The following is a 22,762-nucleotide window of genomic DNA, read 5'->3' as shown; positions in this document are numbered from 1 at the left end:
AGCAATTGCACTCCATGCGCAAAATTTTCTCAAAACGGGCCAAATTTTGGGACCCAATATCTCCGAAATTAATACAAATTTTAGAAAAAAAAATTACCAGTGGCCTACTTTCATTGTCTTTTACAAAATATCTAAAAATGAGTGCAACTTGAAGATATCACTTTCAGACTTTGCCTAGATTTTTCAGACAATAGCTCTTAAACTTTGAAAAGATAGAAAGCTCATATTTAAACGATTCCGAAAGTTTTACACAAAGAACGAGAAGAAAAATTGCCTTATTAGTCTTATTTGTGCAACCAGTTTTAAGCAGTGAAGAAAAGACATAAAAATGAGTTTATTAAACAGTCCTGAAGTTTCTGGGCTTTTTAACAATGTTACATTCTTACTAGAAAGTTAGGGGTGCATGAAGAAGCTATATAAATTTGGTTGGAATTGTATATAATAATGCTCAAAGAAATATACATCAGGAAATTTCTTACAATACATCGCAAAGCGGCGATTGGATTTTATAAACATCTTTAGTGATTTTTTATTTAAACTTTTTAAGGTATCTTTTTTCCATTCAGTTTTATATTCACAACAAAGTTAATAATTTAAGAGCTTTTTTTTGAAGGTTTAAAAAACTGATAGCTTTGTTAAAATCCTTTAAAAGCATATAATAAACATTAAATTTCTTGATCTATTTTTATGAATAATCAAAGTAATCACATCTTTAATTTAATGTAAAACTAGAAAAAGAAAAAGAAAGGTGTTACTTATAATTTTTTTTTGTTGCAAAATTTTCGGGCGACCCCTGTGACCACCTGAAGTCAAAAGAGCTACTTTTTGTAAAAAAACAGAAAAAAATTAAATGGTTCAAAATTCAGTTCTAGACCGAATTCCATAAATTTATGGGTTTAACTTTAATTTTTAAAAATACGGGGGACAGTAAATAAGCTGAACTTTGCTATAAGTCAATGCTTATTTAAGTCCACAACCTGCTAAAATAGTAAAATTTTTCCCTGTAAAATTTTTTAAGTAAAGATCAAGTTAATTCAACAAATGAACTCCTTTGAATAAACTTGTACAACTATTTTGATTATTTTATATATATATATATATATATATATATATATATATATATATATATATATATATATATATATATATATATATATATATATATATATATATATATATATATATATATCTAAAATAATCAAAATAGTTGTACAAGTTTGGAATGGCTTTTCATTCAAGAAAACAAAGTAAGGACCTCTTGCTCGTAGTGATCGACCAAAATTCGATTCCGGTTCCTGCCACAATTTTTTTTGTGAAAGCCTGAGAATTAATCGAAATAGGATTCGGCTTTGTTTGAAAACTAATTAATTTTCTTGTTTAAATTTATCTTAAATTAATATTCATATCTTGCAATGTTTTTTTTTGCTATTACTTGAAAGACAATGTTGTTGTTATGTGTATAACTTTTATATAAACAGATATATATTAAATATTAAAATTAACTATAAAATCTATAAAGTGTTAAAATATTCTTTGTTTCTCTTGAATCAGCTCCTTTTAAATTTAGAGGCAAACGTGAAAAAATATTTTTTTTCAAGATGAATCTGCCATTGACGAAAAAATCAGTACTAAAGAAACTGAGAATATGCTATTTCTAATCGCTTAAATTTTTCTTCTTCTTTTCTTCCTCTTTCCTGTGCGACTAGCTTTTGCTTCCAATGCTTCATCTGAAGTTATTATGAAAAAGCTTTTTTAACTCAGGCAGACTAGTTTGACTGGAAAGAGTTGTATCTCTAAAATCTTTTTATAAGTTGGATCTAAATCAGATCAGATTGATTACATACACTTCAATGCAGCCGGTCTTTTTTTAATGTAGCAAACAGCTCTCTGCTTGCCTTCAAATAATTTACTTTGAACTTTCCCACCAAGTATAAAAATTTTCCCGATACTGAAAGACGAAAATGTTAAATGCTGTTTAGCTAATTCACTTTGAAAGACTAAAAAACAATACGCAATTTTAAGCGCATTGCGAGGGAAGTACTGCTTTAGACAAAACCATTATCCATTATCCCATCATCTCGCAATATGAGAAGTAATCGAATTTTGTTTCTTTCTTAACTTTTAAGCAATTATTCTTTACAAAGCTGTGTTACGTAACTGCTATTAGTTCGAGTTTCCAATGTTGCACGTGAAAACATTAAAAATCTTAATGAAAACTATTATTACTTAAACAGTAAGAATTAATTGAAACTCTACTTATTAGCAATTGCTTTCTATATTGCTAAAGGATAATAAGACTGAAAATACAGGTTGAAGTAGCGATTTACATACTGATTTTTAGAAAAGTGCAATTTAAGGCCATCGAAATTTTTGTGTTCTGTTGATGCCTAGCAATTTTTTTACAATTAAATAAACAAAAACAGTTTTAATGAAGCAAAAAGAACTAAAGTGTTATACTTCATTTACGTGGGTTTCAAGATCAGTAAACCTGGAGTGTCCAAAATAAGAATGTAAAAGCAAGGTATAAAAACTTAACAGTGCTGAAAGGGCTCAGATGAATAAAAGCATTAAAAAGAACAGCTTAAGAAGCATGTTGAGTGGAATCCTACCATTTCATTAGAAAGTCTGCCAAAGTGTCTAAAGGTGATGTAAAGACCGTAAGATTGTCAGATATACCAGTCAACTTTCGACAGAAAAACTCATAGTTCTAAGAGTGAAACAATGAAAGAAGCTTTCAAATTGTTTAAAAAGTTGTAACAATTGGTCTAAGCTTTCTCAGATTAGAAAACACTTAACTTCTTTACAACATAAAACATTCTATAATAATTCTGGAATGAAGAGAAAGAAAAAGTGAATGCATGTAGTACTACAGCTGAAAATAATGGATTTATTGTGTTCCAATAGAATAGAGATCCGAGGCATTGGGAAAAAAAGAAACAACAGTTTTTAAGTTACAATGTAACTAACTTTAGGTCATCAAATAAAACCGTAATTGCAATTGAAGCAGATTTTATTCAAGAACAAAAGAGTCTTAGTTTGCCAAAGTCACCTTACAATTTATACGTACGTTCAAAAGCATCAAAATATTTGAGAGAAAATGCCATCAGCCTTGCTCCCAACCTCCATAAACCTTTTTACACAACTTTAAAACCCAAACCTCCCTTTACTCTTTTGCTCAAACACAACGAAAAACATAAAAGAAATACATTTCATTAAAAAAACTCCACCCTCACACTGGGGGTCCCACCGAGATTTATGTATTCACTCATTTCTTCATAAATCAATGAGTTTTTTAAAATTCAAATAATTTTCGAACGAGTATATTAATTATTTTGAAACGGAATTGAAGAGAAAACATTTTAGTAGAAATCATTTTTATTTAAAGAAGAAAAAGAAACAAGTGAAATCACATTTTTAATAAACATTTAAAAACAGCTTTATCAACGTCAAAAATGACAAGTTGTTCAGGTTCACCTCACTCCGATGATAATCCTAATGTTCTACCATTATTTTATTCAAAAACACCGTGTGTACCAAACTGTCTTACACCCAACAATGATATTTTGCCATTAGAACATTTTGATCGAGACTCTTTCGGACATGAAGACAATGATAGACTTGATGAGTATATCGATAAAATCATAAGTGAAAAGAGAATGGAAAAAGTTTTCAGACGGTTATTTAACTCCACAGCAAAACAAGAAGCGGAAGTTTTCTGCTTAGATTGAAAGATAAGAGAAACACGCTCATTTGGTTAGAAAAACTTACAAGCTCACTCAGACCGACGATTGATAAGTTAAACTTACCACAATTTAACGGAGGATCAGAGGATGACATTAAAGAGTTTTTCCTCCAATTTAAGTGAACCTTTAACAAATGGGACAAAATCTTAGCGCATTTCCACTATGCTTAAATAAATCTGCTTCGAATGCACCTAGAGAAGTTGCAAGGCTCAAAGAGGAGATTAGGAAGTTAAAAGTTGGAGACAAGCAACACTCTCCAATATCATAACCAAATTCCAGTAAACAAACCAACCTGCTTTATATGCAATAAGAAGGAAAATTTAGCTAGACATTGCATACAAGAATACCAAGATGCTAGAATTCCACAAAACAGCTCGCAGTATCAGTACAGAAAAACTCTTCTTCTTACCCTCTGGACTCTCTTCTTTTGAGTTTGTATAGTTTTCGCTTGTTTTTTTTACCTTTTCATTTATATATATGGCAGGTTGATGAGTCTTCGTGTTTACGTCTTTTCTCAGTTGTTTTTAACTTTTCTTCATTCCGTTTTATCGTTTACTTACGTGATAGGTTGATAAATCATCGTGTATAAATCTTTTCCCGATCGTTATTTTTAACTTTTTTTCTTTTCGCTTTATCGTTTACGAGTCTCCGCGTTTACGTCTTTTCCCAGTTGTTTCTTTAACTTTTCTTCTTTCCGCTTTATCGTTTATTGATATGGCAGGTTGAAGTCTCCGCGGTTACGTCTTTTCCCAGTTGTTGTTTTTAACTTAATTGTTTTTGCTTCATCATTTGTTTATATGGAGAGTGGACAAGTCATCTTGAGTGCGTCTTTTCCGGTCGTTGTTTTTAATCTAATTCTCCCTCCTCACAAAAGCAAAAGTTCCACGAAAGAAACCATACCTTTCAAAAACCCCATCGAGAGCGAAGACTCACATTTGCTAAGCAATATGTAAAAATGCCGTTATCATTCTGGAAGAACGTTTTGTGGACTGAAGAATCAAAGTTTAATCTTGTGATATACGATGGAGTTCAAAAAGTATTGTTTTCAAAAAGTCTTTTCTAATCGTTGTTTTTAATCTAATTCTACCTCTTTACTCTTTAAATCCACTCTCTTTCAATCAATTTTGAATAGAAAATGGGCTCACTTGAATTCCAATTATTTATGTAAAATTTAAATGTGAAAACTTAAAAAAAAAAAAAGAAGAAGAAGAGGTTTAAGGCCAAACGAAATTGCTGGAAAGGCCGCAATTTGTTGCTGATCATAGCTATTTAAGTATTACTAACATTTTAAAGGAACTGACTTCACCAGTTCCAAATATGGAGATTAAACTATAGCAAACTGCAGCATAAAATTTTTCTCCAATGAATTTTCTTGTATTGTGTAGGAAAAAGGCAGTTTTGATGCTTTTAATGCAGAAGCAGTGAACAGTTACTAAATGAATTCTAGTAAAACTTTATATATGTAGTTATTCATATTAGTATTTATCAAAAACGCGCCTTTTTTTTTTTTGGATTTTTATGCACTTCAGTTTAGATAAAACTTTAAATGGGAAAATGTCTAAATTCTTAGGTTTTGCTTGCAAGAGAGTTAGCTTTTGTACTAACTTAGGAACTCTTTGATTTTATAAAAGCAAATGAAAAAAAGATAGTATTCCATTTTATTTAAATAAGAAAATAACTGTTAAAGAAAAGCGCGAATGAACAGTCAAGAAAAGATATCAACGGAAGCTAGAGCCGGAATATGACACCTAATACAATTCATTTGAATATGTTAAAAAAAAAAAATTGAAGCAAACATAATTAATTGACAGCATTTTTTAAATCACAATCAGAAAATAAAAAATAAAAAAAAAAGATAACGATTTTCGTAATATTCTTCTTGCTCAAATGTTTTCATACTTAATTTAATCAATAGATTGCTGCCTTTACTGCCTTCATGATTACCTTTAGCTGAAAAAATGGTAAATCAATAAACGGCATTGAATGTTGTTTTTCATAAAAACGCGATTGGACTTCAGTCAAAACGCTCAATCAAAGGAAAAGAAAATACTTAACTTTTCTTTTCCTTTGCGCGTTTACTGAAGTCCAATCGCATTCACATATTTTTATTTGGGACGTTTATGCAAGTGATAATGTTAATGGTATAAAAAAATTTTTGATATTACTCCTAACAAAGCTGGCTACTAACTTTATTAAGAAGTATTATTTTTTGACAGATCTCAGCGATAAAGTTGGATTTACAAAGTTCTTGATCTAAAGCAATCCTTCATTCTTTATGATTAAAACAGATGCTCTCAAGTGCTTTACGACTTTATATGACAAAAGTGGTGTTAGTTTTCACTCACGCATTAAAGAAAATTATTTTAAGCAAAATAAAATTTTTTATAAAATACTATTAGAGAATTTACACTATATAGAAACATAAGTATTTAAATCATTCTTATTTAAAGTAAAGTAAAAGAATAACATATTAAGTGAATTTTAAAAAGGATTTATTAAGATGAAATTATAAGCTTTTAGGGTTAGTTAAGTAATATGAATAAGAGAATCAAGTTTCCCTACATACTTGATGTAGTGTTTGAGCCAAAATTAAAAAAAAAAACAGTTTTAATAATTGACTGATTATTCAACAGTAAAATAACTTAAATAACTTTGGTAGTATTAAATAATCAAGTTATTGTAACTAGGATCACCAATGAAGCTCTTAATGAAAAATACCTTTTTAAGTCTATATAAATTAAACTCTAGCTCATATATAAAGCCTTGCTCTGTAAAACAGTTGAAGACAATGGATACATAATGCCCACTTTGCTTGGAAAGGTCGCGTTGTAAAACAACTTTTATTACAGCAAGCATAAAAGATGGATATTATCTATTATTCAATTACTAATCAATAATGGAACCCATGACTTATATTTAATATGATAAAATTTTCTTATATTGTAATTAATGAAAAAGTAGTATCAAGAAGCGCTTCATTTTTCCTATTTCATAAAGTTTTCAATAAAGTTTTTTTGATATCAAACATAAAATGAAGAATAAAAAATTTTACCTTTTAAACGAAAACCACTTGATACAAAAGATTGACTACCTGAAAAAAAAATGCTGCTCTAAAATGATAATCAACCCTATTAACATCATCATCATCATCATCATCATCATCATCATCATCATCATCATCATCATCATCATCATCATCATCATCATCATCATCATCATCATCATCATCATCATCATCATCATCATCATCATCATCATCATCATCATCATCATCATCATCATCATCATCATCATCATCATCATCATCATCATCATCATCATCACTATAAATGAATCAAATCAAATATTTACCCGTTATATGGTTGTCATACTTCATACTATCTAATTGGACTTTAGATAATGAAAACAGATAATGCAAGTTTTGAATCAAGTTAGGTAAAACAAAAAACCAATCATTATTATCATTACTAAATCTCCAATGGTCTTTGTATAAATGAAAACAAAAACTTTTAAATTTAGTCAAGCTATAATGAGATGACTTAATCTCTATATTGGAAATGATGGTTTCATATTGATTGAGTGAAGATGAACTCCACTTTGAACTTTGAGCATCAATATTGTCTGAATATTGCCAGCCCTGAAACAAATAAAAACAAATGTGTTTTTCTTTAAAGGTATTGTTGCAATATTATCATCATAAAAGTTTCAAATAAAATTTAACAGGAGTTCCCAAAGAGAAATAGTTGAGTTTTAAATTTTCAATACCAGTGACTGTTTTAAAAAAGCATTATCTGTCTGTAGTATTTTTTTAAATCATAAAAAGATAATGATTGTGAGTTAAAGCATTTCATAAATTTGCTAATCAAATTTATAGTTAGAGTTAAAAACTGAGAGTTTTGGTAATCCAAATCATTAAACAAAAGCAATATTTTTTCAACACTGATCTAATTTTTTTCTTTCTTCTGATTTAACACAAGGTATGGAAGAATTAATAAACCTTTTTAATAGAATGCTTCATTTATTTCTTATAAAAATTTAGTTTAATTAAAAATTAAAAGTTATAAAGTAAAATGCTTTGTAAAAAGCGCCAAAATTGCTATTTAGTCAATACTTAAATTGGAAGTCTTTTGTAAAATTAAAGATTCAGATTGGGGATCTACAAAGGCGCCAGTTCCTGTCAATATGAATTTCCTCCTTGCTCCCTTTCCTAAATAATTGCCAACCCTCTTCTTTTGTGTGTGAATGCTTCTGCCATTCCTTAATTAATTTAATAATATACTATAAATGATAACTTTCTAGAAAATAATTAACATTAATTTACGCATGCGAAGTTACATTCCTCGTTATGTCATTGGTAATTGCTGTGTTAATTTTCTTACATTCAAAGCTATGCTTCAAACTTTATTTAATAAATTTGATTGTGATTCAATGCTATGCTGTTACCCTACTTATTCAGCTCGCACTGATCAGATTACTAACCATTTGAAACAGAAAATTAATTATAAATTTAACCTGTTGTTAGTGAATTAAAAAGTATTTTGCAGAATAAAATTTTATGTCACGAGGCAAGCATAGAAGATTTTAAGGTCAAACCATATAAATGAGAAAAATGTGTTTTAAAATTGTGTTTAATTATGTATATAAGGTCTATATTTAACCTTATAACCCATTCACACCAACAAAACCGAGTTTTAATAACACTCGCTTTTAAAACGGTGTTTTATTTAGCTACCGTTTTTTTAAACTCATTCATAGGTGTAGAGTTTTAGTTTCCCCGGATGGGGCATGAACTATTTTGTAGGAGTTGAAAATCTATAATAAGAAATAAGAAGTTGTTTCAATGGGCATAAAATGTAATCAATTTTCTCAAATAAAATATGTTCATGCGTATGGAGGCACGCATTATAAACTCATCGATCAAATGATCAAGAGTGTAGGCAATATCGCGATGGCAATTTAAAATAACGAGATAATTCAATCACTCATGAAACATTGTAGAACGCAAATAAGTCTTTAGCCTACGAAGACAAGAAAAAGAGCGCTCGCACGTACATGAGGTGACAGGCATACATAGTAAAATTTTTACCAGCCTCCCAAACTCGGGAATCAGTGGATTTAATTGAAAAAGAACACCATCATGGTCTACAAGCTCATTCAAAACTGATTCAAAATCAATTAGTTGAATATTCTTGAATTTTGCGTGATCCAAAAATATGTCGCGATGGAGTTGTAACCTTCTATAATCCTCAAAGTTATCTTTGTAAAAAGCCTCAACGAATCCAAATTCCAAGCGCTGATCAATGAGAAATATTTCTACATTTGCTAAATGCTTAGTGGTCTCAGTCGGTTCGAAACGGGTCGCAAGTTCCGCTAATACACAATCCAGAGATGCATAGAAAAGCTGGCGGTGGTGGTCCTCTGGAGTCGTATCAAAGTATGGAACTCCACTTTCAGTAAATTTTGATGTAATTTTACGTTTCCGTGGCATCTCTGGTTTGTCAAGTAAACTGCATTTTGCTGCTACTACGGCTGCATCCCATAAGACTTTGAAGCGAGTATCACCCCGGGCTTCTTTTAACACCTCCTTGCGCGTGTTAATGGTATTTCTTGCTTTGCAAAAAATAAGCTGCATGCCTAAAATGATTTTTAATCAACGTTTAACATTATAATTTGCTTAAAATAAATTGGCCCCGAAAATTTTGAATCAACAGGCTAAATTGACACAAAGCGTCCATCAAACAGTTTAACAAAGTTACGCTCTTGATGTTCCCGGTTTGGTAAAATCCCATAAAAAGCTCCTCAATTTTAAACTTTTTATTAACACGCCGAATGCAGATCGAAACTTGTTCTTTCGCGGACATATCCATTGTTTCATCGGCCATCGAACTACAGAATTGTGATTCCCTTATACTTTCGCATACTTACGAAGCTTTGCATGAGCAAAGTCTTGTAGGATTTTGTTTTCAATTTCAGGAGAGAGCCACTTTTGCTTTTCAGGACGATTCAACCATTTCTTCAGTTCCAGAGAATCGTCTGCTCGTAGTTTGAGTAGCATGCGAAAGTTTGAATTATTTTCAACCTTTCCACGAATGGCAAGGCCTTGCGTTCCCTAACACATTAAGAAGAAACATTTAGTTATCCAGTAAATAAATTCTTAAACAAAATTGAGGAATTACCAAATAAAGAAGTGTTGTAAATATTTTTGATAAAGCCGTACAATTATCCATTATTTTTTTATTTTGGTGATAATTAAGCTGTTGGATAACGGTCAATTCCAGTGTTACTTAGATGATCATACTAACAGACGCCCTATGGAGTGCAGATCGCTCGTGAGAACCAAAAATTTGTAACGCTTTCTTCCAATTAGAAAATCCGTTTAAAATAAAAGCTTCGTACGAATCTTTTTCTCTTGAACTACGAGGTAAAGGCATTTTCATTTGGGTAGCTTTGATGCAGGTTTATTTTTTAAATATTTTTTAAAACTCGGTGAGTTTTCCCGGGTGGGGCAAAGCCCCAGCGACAAATTTCCGGATGGGGCTCGAGCCCCCAAGCCCCTGCGCGTTCTACGCCTATGAACTCATTTATTTGAAACAAGGTTTTAAAAAGCAGTGTGAACGGAAATTATATACATATACATATGGGGTATTATATACATATTTAAACAATTTATTGTGTTTATAGTTGGTACATATGTTTATATTATGTTGTTTCTGTGTTTTCAAAGTGCTGTGACTTGGTAAACATCTACCTGAAAATCAATTAGTGTGTTTTAGAGAAGGAGCAGAACAATTTAGTGTATTTTAAAGAAGGAGCAGAACAGATGGTTTTAGATTGTGCAGCTCAACGTGATACGCACCTAACGGCATGGTTTAAGTTGAATATTGAAAATGAAAGAGCACATTGCTATTCGTATTTAGACATTCCTTATCACTTTATATTTAATGATAAACATTGTAAATGGAAGGTTAGACAAAGGGGTGGTGATAAGGTGATAGTAAGAATGTATAAAGTTAATCCAACTGGAGAATTTTTTTTTTAGACTTACTTTTGCAAGCAAAAGGAGCAACATCTTGGGAGGATGTGCATACTGTTAATGGTATTGTCCTTGAAATGTTTCGTGAAGAATGTGTTTTGAAAGGTTTGTTGCAAGATGACACTGAATGGCAGAATACTTTTTCTGAGGTGGTTTCTACATGTATGCCAAAGCAAATTAAACAGTTGTTTTCAATTATTTTGACTTTTTGTGAACCTGATAATCCTTTACATCTCTGGAATACATACAAAGCTTTTATGATGGCAGATTTCATTCACTGCTCAGTCCCACTTCTAATAGCTGAACAAGCTACTCTTCATCAAGTTAAAAAGATTATTAATCAAAGTGGTGAAACGCTGGCTGATTACAATCTGCCTGTTATTGATGAGTTTATAGGCTTAAATCTAGAAAATTTTGATGAAAATGTTCAACAATCTATTGACAAAGCCAATCGAATGAGGCTGTTGCTTAATGTCAATCAATTAAATGTATGTAATTCTATCCTTGCTGCACTGAATAAGCAACCAAGTGTAAAAAACCAACATTCTAGATTTTTTTCATGGAAGGACCAACTGGTAGTGGAAAAACCTTTACTTATAATTATTTGATTGCTGAAACCTTACGTAGGGGCTTTAAATCTGCTACAGCTGCATGGAGTGGCGTAGCAGCAACTCTTCTTACAAATGGATCTACATTGCATGGCTTATTCAAACTTCCTGTTCCAATATTGGATAATAGCACATGGAATGTAACTCCTAACTCTTTTCACTGGCATTTTTTAAGACAAGTTAGTTTTTTTTTGCTTGATTAAACATCCATTATACCTAAACATGCCTTAAATGCAATTGATAGGTTGTTAAAAGATATTTGCAACAACAACTTTTCGTTCAGAGGAAAAATCATTCTTTTTGGTAGTGACTTTAGGCAAATTCTGCATGTTGTGAAAAGAGGACAACCAGCTGAGATAGTAGAATCGTGTATAAAATGTTCTTTGCATTGGCAATGGGTGCAGAAGTTTGCATAAACTGAAAATATGAGAAAACAAGATGGGGAAGGTGAATTTTCCCAATGGCTAATAAAACTTGGGAATGGAGCAATACCTGTCAAAGAGGAGAATCCTTTTAAAGGATGCATTAAAATACCAAATCAGTACATTATTAGAGAAAATGAATTGATTGTTGAAAAGATTTTTGGAGATCCTGATCAAAATGATTATTCTAAATGTGTGATTTTAACACCAACTAATGTTGATTCATTATCAATCAATGAAGAAGTGCTTGAATGTCTGCGGGGTGAGGTCAAAATTTATCTAAGTGCTGATCAAATTGATACTGATGACCTTAATGAAAGAAATAACTTTCCTGATGAGTTTTTGAACAGCTTAACTCCTTTAGGTATGCCACCTCATTGTTTAAAGTTGAAAATTGGTTGTGTAATTATGCTACTTAGAAATTTAGAACTCAAAGCTGGGTTATGCAATGGTACTTGAAGGAAAGTTTGTGGTCTTCAAAATAATTATATTGATGCAGTGGTTTTGACAGGTGTTTCTGGTGGTAAACAGGTTTTTGTTCCTCGAATTCAGTTGGCTCCACCAGATTCTAATTTACCTTTTGTTCTTAAACGCTGTCAGTTTCCTGTCAGATAGGCTTATTCAATGACAATTAATAAAAGTCAAGGTCAAACATTTGATAGAGTTGGGTTATGTCTCAAAAAACTGTGTTTCTCTCATGGTCAACTATGTTTTGCATGTTCAAGAACTAGAGCATTTAACATTTTGTTTTTCAAAATTGATAAACATCTCATTCAAGGTATGGAAGGTGAAAAGTGTTACACAAATAATGTTACATTTTCTAATGTTCTTAATTTATGGTCTTTAGATTTTAAGTCACACCTCTATAAGTACATCGCTTGGCTGGCAAGATTGATAACCTTGCCAGCCAAGCGATGTACTTATAGAGGTGTGACTTGACAGCATTTAGTGCCAGGCGGTGTTACTGCTTTAGAGCTAGGTTGTGTTGTCTAGCCTTTTTTAATTATTCTGGAAACACATAATAATGTCTGTTAATGTTTAGCGTAATGTGTATGAGAGAGTATGCAACCTTGATCTTTAAATCTAGGGTGTTTTAATGTCCGAAATTTGAAGTAATTGAATAACTAATATTGAACATAAAAACAAATATACTTTTATGTATTTATATGTTTAGTAAAAAGATAAATATAGTTAACTTTAAATTGGTTTTCTAATTTTGCCTTTCATATTTTAATTTGGTTTGTTATTTTCGCTGGATTTTAGGATCAAGGGTGTAAATATTCTATTGTGATGTGTTATTGTTGTGATGTTTTGTGTTGATATTCTTTTTTTAACAATAGACACCTTCATGTTGGTGATTATTGTTAAAGATGAATAATAGGTAGTTTCATTATTGGAACTTACTGCTTTTTTTTATTCACTAAAAGCCAAGACAACATGCTAAAAATGCAATTTATATCTTAATTTGATTTTTTTTTTTTTTTTTTTTTTTTATAGCATTATTAATCCTTTTGTACTTCGAAATAGATTTTATAGTTACATTTTCGATGAATATTTATATTAACTGTCATGTCAAAATAGGTAATTCTATAAATAGGTAAATTGATTTTCAGTTTTTATGTGGTGTTTTATTTTTGTTTTTTTTTATTGTTGTAATTATAGTATCATAATTCCTTTTTTTTTTTTTTTTCTTTAGGATTTACGATTGACGCATTTATACGATTTATAAAAAGAAATCTGATTACCTTTTATTGTAAATTTTTGTCAGTTAAAATGATATAAATATATGCAATTAGTTAAATTCTTTTTTTAATTTTCTCTTTTTTATGTCTAATAATTTGTTGTACATAACTTAGGGGATCTTTTTAAACGGGGGAAGAATATTGTAGTTTTGCGCATTTGTCAAATATCGAGTTACTTAAATTTTATAAGGTGTTTAAGTAATTAATTAGCTTAGTTTGCATTTGCTACACTTTTGAGGAAAGAAAAAATTATTATACATGTAAATCATTGTTTTACATTTTATTATTCTGGTAAAAGGTCTTCATCAAAAACTTGATTACTCTTAATAAAAATAACTCTATTCTCCTGACCACCATTAAGGCAAAAGCGGGGAAGGGAGGTCCTTTACTAAAAACTATTGAAACAAAGAGGGCAGATATAAAAATGGTCAGATTAGTGCCATATATAGTGATGGTCAAATGGTCAGTTATTTTTAATAAGTTTATTTAGTTGTGTGCATTTACCGTTTTAAAGACAATTTCCTTTTGTAAAGAAACATATCAAGGGGATACCAAAAAATTAATAACTCATGTATAATATACGTTAGCTTTATATAAATCTTATTAAAGTTCATGTTATAACAAATATAAGAATTTAGCCTTACTTTTTCGTCAATTTAAAGCATGATGAAGTGTTATTATTTAGTGTCAGTAACTAAAAACGTATTGTTTTGAACTTAGTAATATCGAGGAAAATGGTTCTGCCTTACAATGATATGACCTATGTCACGGGTAGGAGTATTTGACAATTTTAGCTGGCCAAAATTATTTATCTCATTTTAACAGCTGAAAACTTTACCATATGACAAGAAATTGTAAATTAAATGTTTTTTGTACAAATCCAAGCCAGTGGCGTTCAATATAGGGGAAAGATGGGTACTTTAGGGATTACATTTTATTCTATTCAATAGGATTTGAGGAAATAAAAGATATATTATTTTTCAAACTTTATTATGGTAAATAACATACTATATTTTGATATTTAATTAGATTCCACTTCGTCATTGTCAGAATATTCTTCATTTTCGTTGTTTTCAGTGTCGGAATCTTGGACTTCTCCAGGAAGAAGCAATTCCACAGCTTCCTTTGAAAAAGGCTTTGTAAGTTTGTGTTTCTTTTTCCCAATGCTGGACAACAGAGGGTCGAATGTTAACAATAACCTATTGATGATATCTTGGTTACAATCTTTTCTAGAAAATTTTCTAGCATAGCTAAGTCTGTACTCCCGGAAATGTTTGTTTCTGGCTTCGGCAGCCTCTTCCGACAATTGTCCAATTGGCAAAAGCGCATTCTCCACTATATCAGGACCATGTACTAAAACTTTATGCAGAGTTGGAGTCATTAGGCACCAGGGGTATAGTTCAACATAAAGCTTCGCAGTATCCAAAGTATACTGTCTGAACTTTTCTACATCAATCTTGTGGCCACTGGAAGTTACTTCTAGGATAATTTTCATTCTGGAAATTAAACGGAAGTCTACTCCAGTGATATCTGCAGATGTTTCCGGGTCGTTGAAGAATCTCCTGCTTGTGTTGCCGTTATTGGTATTCCCAAATCCAACCTTAGGTATGTCGACGAGAATGCCCATTTTGCTCTTGAATTCATCTTGGATTTTCTTTTTCCTATCTGAGATGAGTCTCTTCTCATCTTCATTCAGCCTTTTCTGCCATTTTCTTACAGGCAATTTATATGATAGGTGAAGGAGACTTTCAAAACACCGTATTCTAGCATGCAGAATGGATAGTCCAAATTTGTAGCTGCTTTGATTTTCAACACATGTTCTGTCCAAATCATTAAATTGTCTTGATGTTGCACAAATATAACATCGCATGGTCGATTTAGTGGTGGTTGCTGCGTTACAGACTTTTCCGTCATTCATAGTTAACATCATCACATGATCTACTGCTATGTCTTGAAGTTGAGTTGGTTTCAAGCCTGCAATTTTGTTTTCCATGTAAGCAATTTCTTCAGCTATTACATCAGCAGTTTCTTTTATGAACCTAATTCGAATTGGCCTGCAAAACCTTGGAGACGATGGTGTAGGGTTTTGCCAGATAACCTTTTTATTTACTCCACAAGTTAGCTGTAATGGAACCATTGAGCATTGAAATATACTGGCATCAGAATTAGAGTCATCCTCAAATTTTTGATTAAACTGTGTCTGCTGGGAGCCATCACAACCCCATTTCGTAGATAATTTCATATGTTTACGCCCCCTTTCCGTTAGAGTCTTGATAACTTCTTCTAAATACAACACCAATCTTTCGGCAGTATGGTTTAACAGACTTTGTAAGTCTACTTCAGCTAAACTTTCTGTGACTGTGAACGAATCAGGATCAGGATAGTATGTTTTTTTTTTCTTCGACCAAAATACTGTAGCAGGGCCATTGCTTCTTGTCACTTGTACGTACGATTTCATATTGAGATTTTGTTAGGCCTGCGTCAGTAAATATTAAAAGAGCCTCTAACGGTGTCAATGATTTTTTTGTTGGTTCAAGACTGCTGCGATAGACTTTTTTATACTTTCCCGCTCGTTTGGGAGATGTTTTAAGATCTTTGAGGACGGTTGCAGCACTTCTTTTGCCACTTGTTGTCAAACAAGTTTCAGCTGCAAAAACAACAGCTTCTGGTTCCACATCTTTCCTGAGCTGTTCTGTTTTTCTCCTCTTTGAACGTTCACTAGAATCGACAAAACTTTTTCTTGGTCGTCCTGCTGATGATTGAGTGGATGGGGTACCCGGTATTTGGAAACTCCCTTGCAGCCAAGGGCCATGCTTCTTATTAAATATTTCATGAGTTCTGGATGAAGACGACCACATTTTTCTAAAAATAGCTTTCAACCTCGACATTTGACGCTTGTATACTGTTTTTAGTTCTTCGGTATATTGATTTCTTGATAACAAATTTTGATCAGCTAAGTCCATTTTTTCATTGAAATTTGGAGCCTCCTGCTGCTGAATACTGTTGTAGAAATCCAAACGAGAGATTATTTGCATTCCTGATGACCCATCTAGAAAAAAAAATAAGTTGAAAAATTCATCTTGGACCTTGATGTGCTTAGAACATGATTAAAATTTAGATGGCATCAACAGGCAGTTGAAATTAAGATTTTTAAATAGCTAGTGGTATAAACTCATAGAAAAACGAAAAAAACTAAGAGGGTTTCAATGCTCACTACAACTTTTTCACTTTTAAAGTCAAAATTTTTTTTAAAATTCGTTAAAAAAATGCTAAGTTTCATGGTACATAATTTTTGTAGTAACTAATATTTCAAAACGGTAGTAAGAGTAAATAATGTACATACCTGTCATAGATTAATCCATGATATAACACTGTAAAACTTCTATTGTAAACACTTGTACACAGCTTCAATAAACACCACTAAAATCGCTCGTAAATAAAATGAACCACGCAGTCATAGATCGGATATTTAACTAGACTGTGTAGTTCCAATTACTACTTTTATAACCAAACCATTAACTGCTCATTAAGCGACCATTATCGAGAGATAATAAGGGTAGGTAATTAAGTGGGTACGGCCACTTTTAATAATTCCAATTTTGGCCAGCTAAAATCGTCAAATGCTCCTACGTGTGTCAGTTGTAAATTACTCAAATAACGTCAAATAATTGGTACATTATTTTACCTCCGCATACTTTTTATTTTAATTTAACAGACCGACCATAACCCGAATTACGGGTTGCTTTTTGCTAGTTTAGTATTATTTGCAAAACCATGGGGATTCAAAAAAAAAATTTTTTAATGTAAATAAAAGTTGATTCTTCATAAAAAGAATCCTGAAGGGATATGAGAGACATTCCATTTATCAACCATCCGATTTTTCTGCCAACAGCAAATGAAAACGAAAAAAGGGCATATTTTTTTTATAATACTACAGAAACAAATGAAAACATAAACTCTAATATATATTCAGACATAAAAATTTAATTTCATTAAAAATTTAAAATGCCTAAACCAAGTTAATTTTCACAAAAATATTATTTTTTTGGCAGTTAAGTTAGAGAAAAATGAGGGGAAATAGAGTTTAGTTTGCTATATCAAGAAATTCATTTGATCTGGGGTTACAGAATTAAGATTCTGTTGTAATTAACTTTTTTCTTCAAAGTCCTGGTCATACTTTTTAAATGCTCAATAATTTACCTCATCTTCTGGGTTGGCAATAAAGATTAGTAAATCGTATATTCCTTTTTCACAGTATGTTCCTAAATATTAAAAGATAAATTAATAAAAAAAAAATTATTATATAGAAATTTCATTATATAAAAATGTTTGTAACTCAATATGTACCAGGTTATTTAACGTTACCACATATGCACACAAAAAATAAGTTATTTAAAATTACCACATATCCACACAAAAAATGATTTGAACAATTAAATTTTGAAATAAGTGATTTCAAAATTAATTTTTTTTATTGTACCCGTATTTTCAAATTATTATGTAACCACTCTCATCTTACGTCTGTAATATAGATAAAAACTGAATTGATTATATCCAATTTTTTTTTCATCTAGTATTTGTCTTACAAGTTTATTTAAAATATTCCGTTTTCAAAATTATTTTTTTCAAATTTTATATTATCATTTTATCTCTTAAAATCAATTTAGATTCTTATCTCATCATTCATTTCTTTTGCCAATAAATCAATAATATACTTATATTATCCACTAAACTTCATGAATCAAGCTTTGTTAATTAATTTTAATCAATTTGAAAAAATTTCCCCAGGCCCCGTTTTAATAAGAATATTCCCCAAAACTGCTGGTAAGGCTCGCACGTCAGGTTTAGCCTTAAGATCTACAAATCCTAAATACTGTTATGAGAATAACTGATTACAATAACTAATTCAATTTCTCGAACAGATGCTCATGAAAAGCTGACGCAGAGACCACAATTAGTTTTAGCAGATATCTTGTCATTAAAGTTTAATACACAAATTCAAGATTTATTGAACACCTTCAAAATAAAGAAGAATTTAAAGCAGTCTACTTACATATATGAATCAATACTATCAAGCCGGTTTTTTTTTCCATATAGTTTTCAACAAGGTATAATAATGACTGAAGACATGCAATCATCTCCTGTGAGATTTTCACGTTATTATTTCTTTTTTACGCATTTAATAAATAGAACAAAAAAACTTGTAAAATGAAAATCATTTATTGTCCTAAATATATCCGAAAGTGCCTAAAATTGTCTGAGAACACAACCTACCCTAGAGAAATATACTCCCTACCCCACTTATTATAATACCAGTTTCTTTAATAAACATGATTTATTTAAAACACTTATAATTTTTAAATGTATCTTAAAAAGAGTCATTGCTGATATTTAAACAAAATAGTGAAATATCATTTTTAAAGTTTAATCAGATATCGTAATTAGATGAAAAACCGAATTGATAATAAAACATCAAGTATATGTTCTTTTCACACATCTTTATATAATATGCTGCCCACCCAACATGAGACGACTTTAAGACGTATGTAACTTATCTTTAACTCGTCTAGACGTCTGCAACTTGTTAAAGACGTGTTTATGACGGCTTTTCCACACCTCATTAAGACGTCTTCCGACAACCAGTTTAAGACGTCCGCAAGACATCTTAACAAGACGTCTTACAGAATAACCAGTTTAAGACGTCCGCAAGACATCTTAACAAGATGTCTTACAAAATAACCAGTTTAAGACCTCCGTAAGACATCTAAACAAGACGTCTGTCGGAACAACCAGTTTAAGATGTCCGTAAGATATCTTAACAAGACGTCTTTTGGAATAACCATTTTAAGACGTCTTTAACACATCTTAACAAGACGTCTGTTGCAACCACCAGTTTATGACGTCTTTTAGTATAACCAGTTTAAGATGTCTTTCAGAATAACCAGTTTAAGGCGTCTTTAACTTATCTTAACAAGACGTCTATCGGTACAGCCAGTTTAAGACGTTCGTAAGACATCTTAACAAGACGTCTTTCGGTATAACCAGTTTAAGATGTCTTTAATCATGGACGTTTCCCACCCATCAACAAATCGTCTTAAAGACAAATTTAAGACGACTTGAAATTGATATTAAAGATGTCTTAAACTGGTCTCAAATGAAACACTGTTAGTCGTCTTATTTAAAACGTCTTAAAGTTGTCATATTTAACACCTATTAATGACGGCCTAAAAAGACGTGTGTAATATATATATATATATATATATATATATATATATGTTTAACAACAGAAATATATACAGTTATGGTTAAATAACTTACACATAAAATGAATACAAGAAAGCAAAAATAATTTGTCACAGTTTTAAAGAATTTAGCAAAGCCAATATAAGGCAAACCGCAAGAAGAACTAAGAATTTAATATTAACATAATACGATTTACCAGCTATATATAACCTTAATTTTATTTAACAAAAACTAATGGGTTGTTATGTGCTTTTTATGATAAATGAAAAAATATATGAAATATGAAAAACGAAAACATGAAATATCTGCCGCATTTTGTAAGATAATTATAAATTTAAATAATTTTTGAAAAGGTTTCGCATTATCAAATGAATTATAAAATAGCTTGATGAATGAAGGACTAAGCTGGCGAATGAAGGACGAAAGAATTGAATGAAATCAGATCTTGATAAAAAAGTATATTTAAGCTTTTTTATATTTAGCTAAACTTTTTTTAGTCATTTTAAATTTATCCTTACAGGCCTATTTTATCATTTACAGACTTTGTTTACACGAAAAAAGTTTTCAAGTTTACAAATGTTTATCTTGAAAAAATGATAAAACCTGTTCGTGCGGACAACTAATTTTCTTTATCTTGGTGTAATTTGTTTAGTAATTTGTCAAAACATGAAGTAGTTACTTTATCATGAACAGTCTTATTAAAAAAATGCTATAAAAATTTAAGTTAATACAAAAAGTTAAACTGTAATAAGTTGCACGTCCACTCTTATACGTCCATGCTTTAATTCCTTCCTTAATTGCCTTTTTAATTACGTCTTTATATCCATTTACGGAAGAATGACAAGAATTGTGTGGTTTAAAGTTATTCGGTCTGACAATAAAATCAGTTGAACACACTGTTAAAGTTAGAACTTTTCTCTGTGATGCTCCAGCAAAATCATTTTTAAAATGGACTGTTGTTTATACTGGATATTATTCTTGTTAAAGGGTGCATTATCAAAGGCTCTTGGGAAGGAAGAGTAGTAATGATGTTTAAAATAGTTTAATGAAGAATAAGAATTTCGCAAGCGGACAGATTACGATTTTAGTTGCCAGTCGTATAAGTAACATCAAAGATATAGTCTCCTCTTATAGCTACTGGTATTACATATGTTTCCGGATTTCTGCTTTGACTATATGCAAAAGACCAACTAATAATTCAAAGGAATTTTGAACTACTTCCGTAAAGGGCCTATGGCTAGGTTAATATAAGCACATATTTTAGAAATTTCTGAGAAACTAATCGAATTTAGAAATTAAATTGTTCGCTTATGATAAATTTCAACATGGATCGACAGAGAGGCGGATAGAGAAACTTTAAAGAAACCCACCTTTATACTATAAATGTATAATTGGTAAGTGTCTTCTAACGCTGCTTTACAAAAAAACAATGATATTCTTGACCTATTACTGCTTCATTAATTTTCTCTTTTTAGCGGCTGTCCGAAAGACATATCCAAAGGATTCGGAGAAGACAGTCCGTAAATTTATTCAAGGTGTGTTAAAAAACGTACCAGCATCACGAAAATATTAATAAAATTTTACAATCATGTACTCTTTTTTTGTGGATGCTGTGAAGTATTTTTCTATAGTAAATCATGTCTCTATTTTCAGTTATTGCATTTGGATAGTTTATATATTCACACCTTTCTATTTTCTGTCACCACCTTCCAGTCTCCTAATACAATATAAATATATATATTTATGTTGGCAGGAGACTGAAAGGTAATATATATATATATATATATATATATATATATATATATATATATATATATATATATATATATATATATATATATATATATACACACACGACTTTTTAAGCCGTCATTAATACGTGTTAAATAAGATAATATTAAGACGTTTTAGTTAAGACGACTTACTGTGTTTCATTTGAGACCAGTTTAAGACAAATTTAAGACGGCTTAAGTAAGGCAACTTTAAGACGCTTTAAATAAGACGACTTACTGTGTTTCATTTGAGACCAGTTAAAGCCGTCTTTAATACGTGTTAAATAAGACAACTTTAAGACGTTTTAAATAAGAAGACTTACTGTGTTTAATTTGAGACCAGTTTAAGACATCTTTAAGACCAATTTCAAGACGTCTTCAATTTGTTTTTAAGACGGCTTGTTGGGTGGTGGTTACCTTATAAGGGCAGCAATTAAATCATTTTCATAATGAGCTATTTCATCATATGTCATTTGTCCTTGTTATAAAACACATTGTTAGCTTCTTCACAAGATTGTTTCACAGGGTAAAGGTAAAATCAGAAAATATCTTCAAAATAACAACGCGATTAGTTTTTGAAAAAACTCCATTTTTACAAATTTACACTCGAGGAATAAGATAAGCAAATTTCGAGGAGAAGGCCTTTAAATAACGGGGAAGAACAAGCGAAGACATTTCACATGGATATTTTTTCATCTTAAATATGGGAAGAACATCTTTGTTCATTAAAAGTAGATATTAAATAACGAAGTAACATTTTCACATTATTAAGTATAAAAATATTGAAGAGTTTTTTAGATTTTTAAATGATGCAAAAGAAATAATTATTTCTTGCAACAAACCAAGTAGCAGAAGTTAGAATCGCTTCATTTTTGCTATCAATTGTCCCTACTCTTCTTGAATCTTTTGCAATATTTCTCTGCTCATGAAAATTCTAGGCTTGGATAAATTAAAATACACAGTAGTAATTGATCTAAAAATTTATGATAATATATGTCTTTAAATGTGGGCTCCAAGTTTTTTTTAGAAAAATTAGTGGTAAAGTCTTCCGTTCTGATACTTATATTTGGTAAATGTTTGTTATAAACATTGTTTTCACAAATAAACTTTTTGTATTCTAGTCACACTTGATATTGTCATAAAACATCTCTTTTGTCACAAAATAATCCAACAAATTTCTAAAAAGCAAAACCAATTAA

At 30.7% G+C, this 22,762-nt stretch overlaps 3 protein-coding genes across 7 annotated transcripts in view; 1 reads left to right on the top strand and 2 right to left on the bottom strand.

Moving 5' to 3' along the window:
- Positions 1-22,762, bottom strand: part of LOC145189806 (phosphatidylinositol phosphatase PTPRQ-like) — a 65,046-nt gene that overhangs the window by 34,949 nt on the left and 7,335 nt on the right. For all 3 annotated transcript variants that reach the window (XM_090091171.1, XM_090091172.1, XM_090091173.1), the window contains exons 4-6: positions 17,749-17,810; positions 7,095-7,380; positions 6,796-6,834 (exon numbers count right to left, since the gene is read on the bottom strand). In XM_090091171.1, coding sequence (XP_089947297.1) covers positions 6,796-6,834; positions 7,095-7,380; positions 17,749-17,810 — 387 coding nt within the window. The remainder of the gene's footprint in view (positions 1-6,795; positions 6,835-7,094; positions 7,381-17,748; positions 17,811-22,762) is intronic.
- On the top strand, positions 10,337-13,607 carry LOC149886793 (uncharacterized). Of its 3 annotated transcripts, none has more exons than XM_090091229.1 (2): positions 10,337-12,645; positions 12,733-13,253. In XM_090091229.1, the coding sequence occupies exon 1, from the start codon at positions 10,854-10,856 to the stop codon at positions 11,382-11,384; it is 531 nt and encodes a 176-aa protein (XP_089947355.1). In that variant the 5' UTR covers positions 10,337-10,853; the 3' UTR covers positions 11,385-12,645; positions 12,733-13,253. The 3 variants fall into 3 exon arrangements, with proteins under 3 accessions (XP_089947355.1, XP_089947356.1, XP_089947357.1); XM_090091230.1 differs by lacking the exon at positions 12,733-13,253 and adding an exon at positions 13,503-13,607 and having other exon boundaries at positions 10,338-12,584; XM_090091231.1 differs by having other exon boundaries at positions 10,513-12,645.
- LOC149886792 (uncharacterized) lies at positions 13,617-16,697 on the bottom strand. The gene has a single exon (XM_090091222.1). It carries the CDS (start codon positions 16,004-16,006, stop codon positions 14,570-14,572), a length of 1,437 nt encoding a protein of 478 aa, XP_089947348.1. The 5' UTR covers positions 16,007-16,697; the 3' UTR covers positions 13,617-14,569.

This window comes from Hydra viridissima, unplaced genomic scaffold (assembly GCF_058129835.1).
Source record: "Hydra viridissima isolate aposymbiotic clone 2 unplaced genomic scaffold, HvirCarnegie_v1 scaffold_6, whole genome shotgun sequence".
In the NCBI taxonomy this organism is placed as follows: Eukaryota; Metazoa; Cnidaria; class Hydrozoa; order Anthoathecata; family Hydridae; genus Hydra; species Hydra viridissima.
This window is presented reverse-complemented; position numbering and strand designations above follow the sequence as displayed.

What these genes read in the sequence shown, in the direction of transcription:
- LOC149886792 (XM_090091222.1), bottom strand. Translation starts at nt 16,006, where the DNA reads ATGAAATCGTACGTACAAGTGACAAGAAGCAATGGCCCTGCTACAGTA.
- LOC149886793 (XM_090091229.1), top strand. Translation starts at nt 10,854, where the DNA reads ATGTTTCGTGAAGAATGTGTTTTGAAAGGTTTGTTGCAAGATGACACT.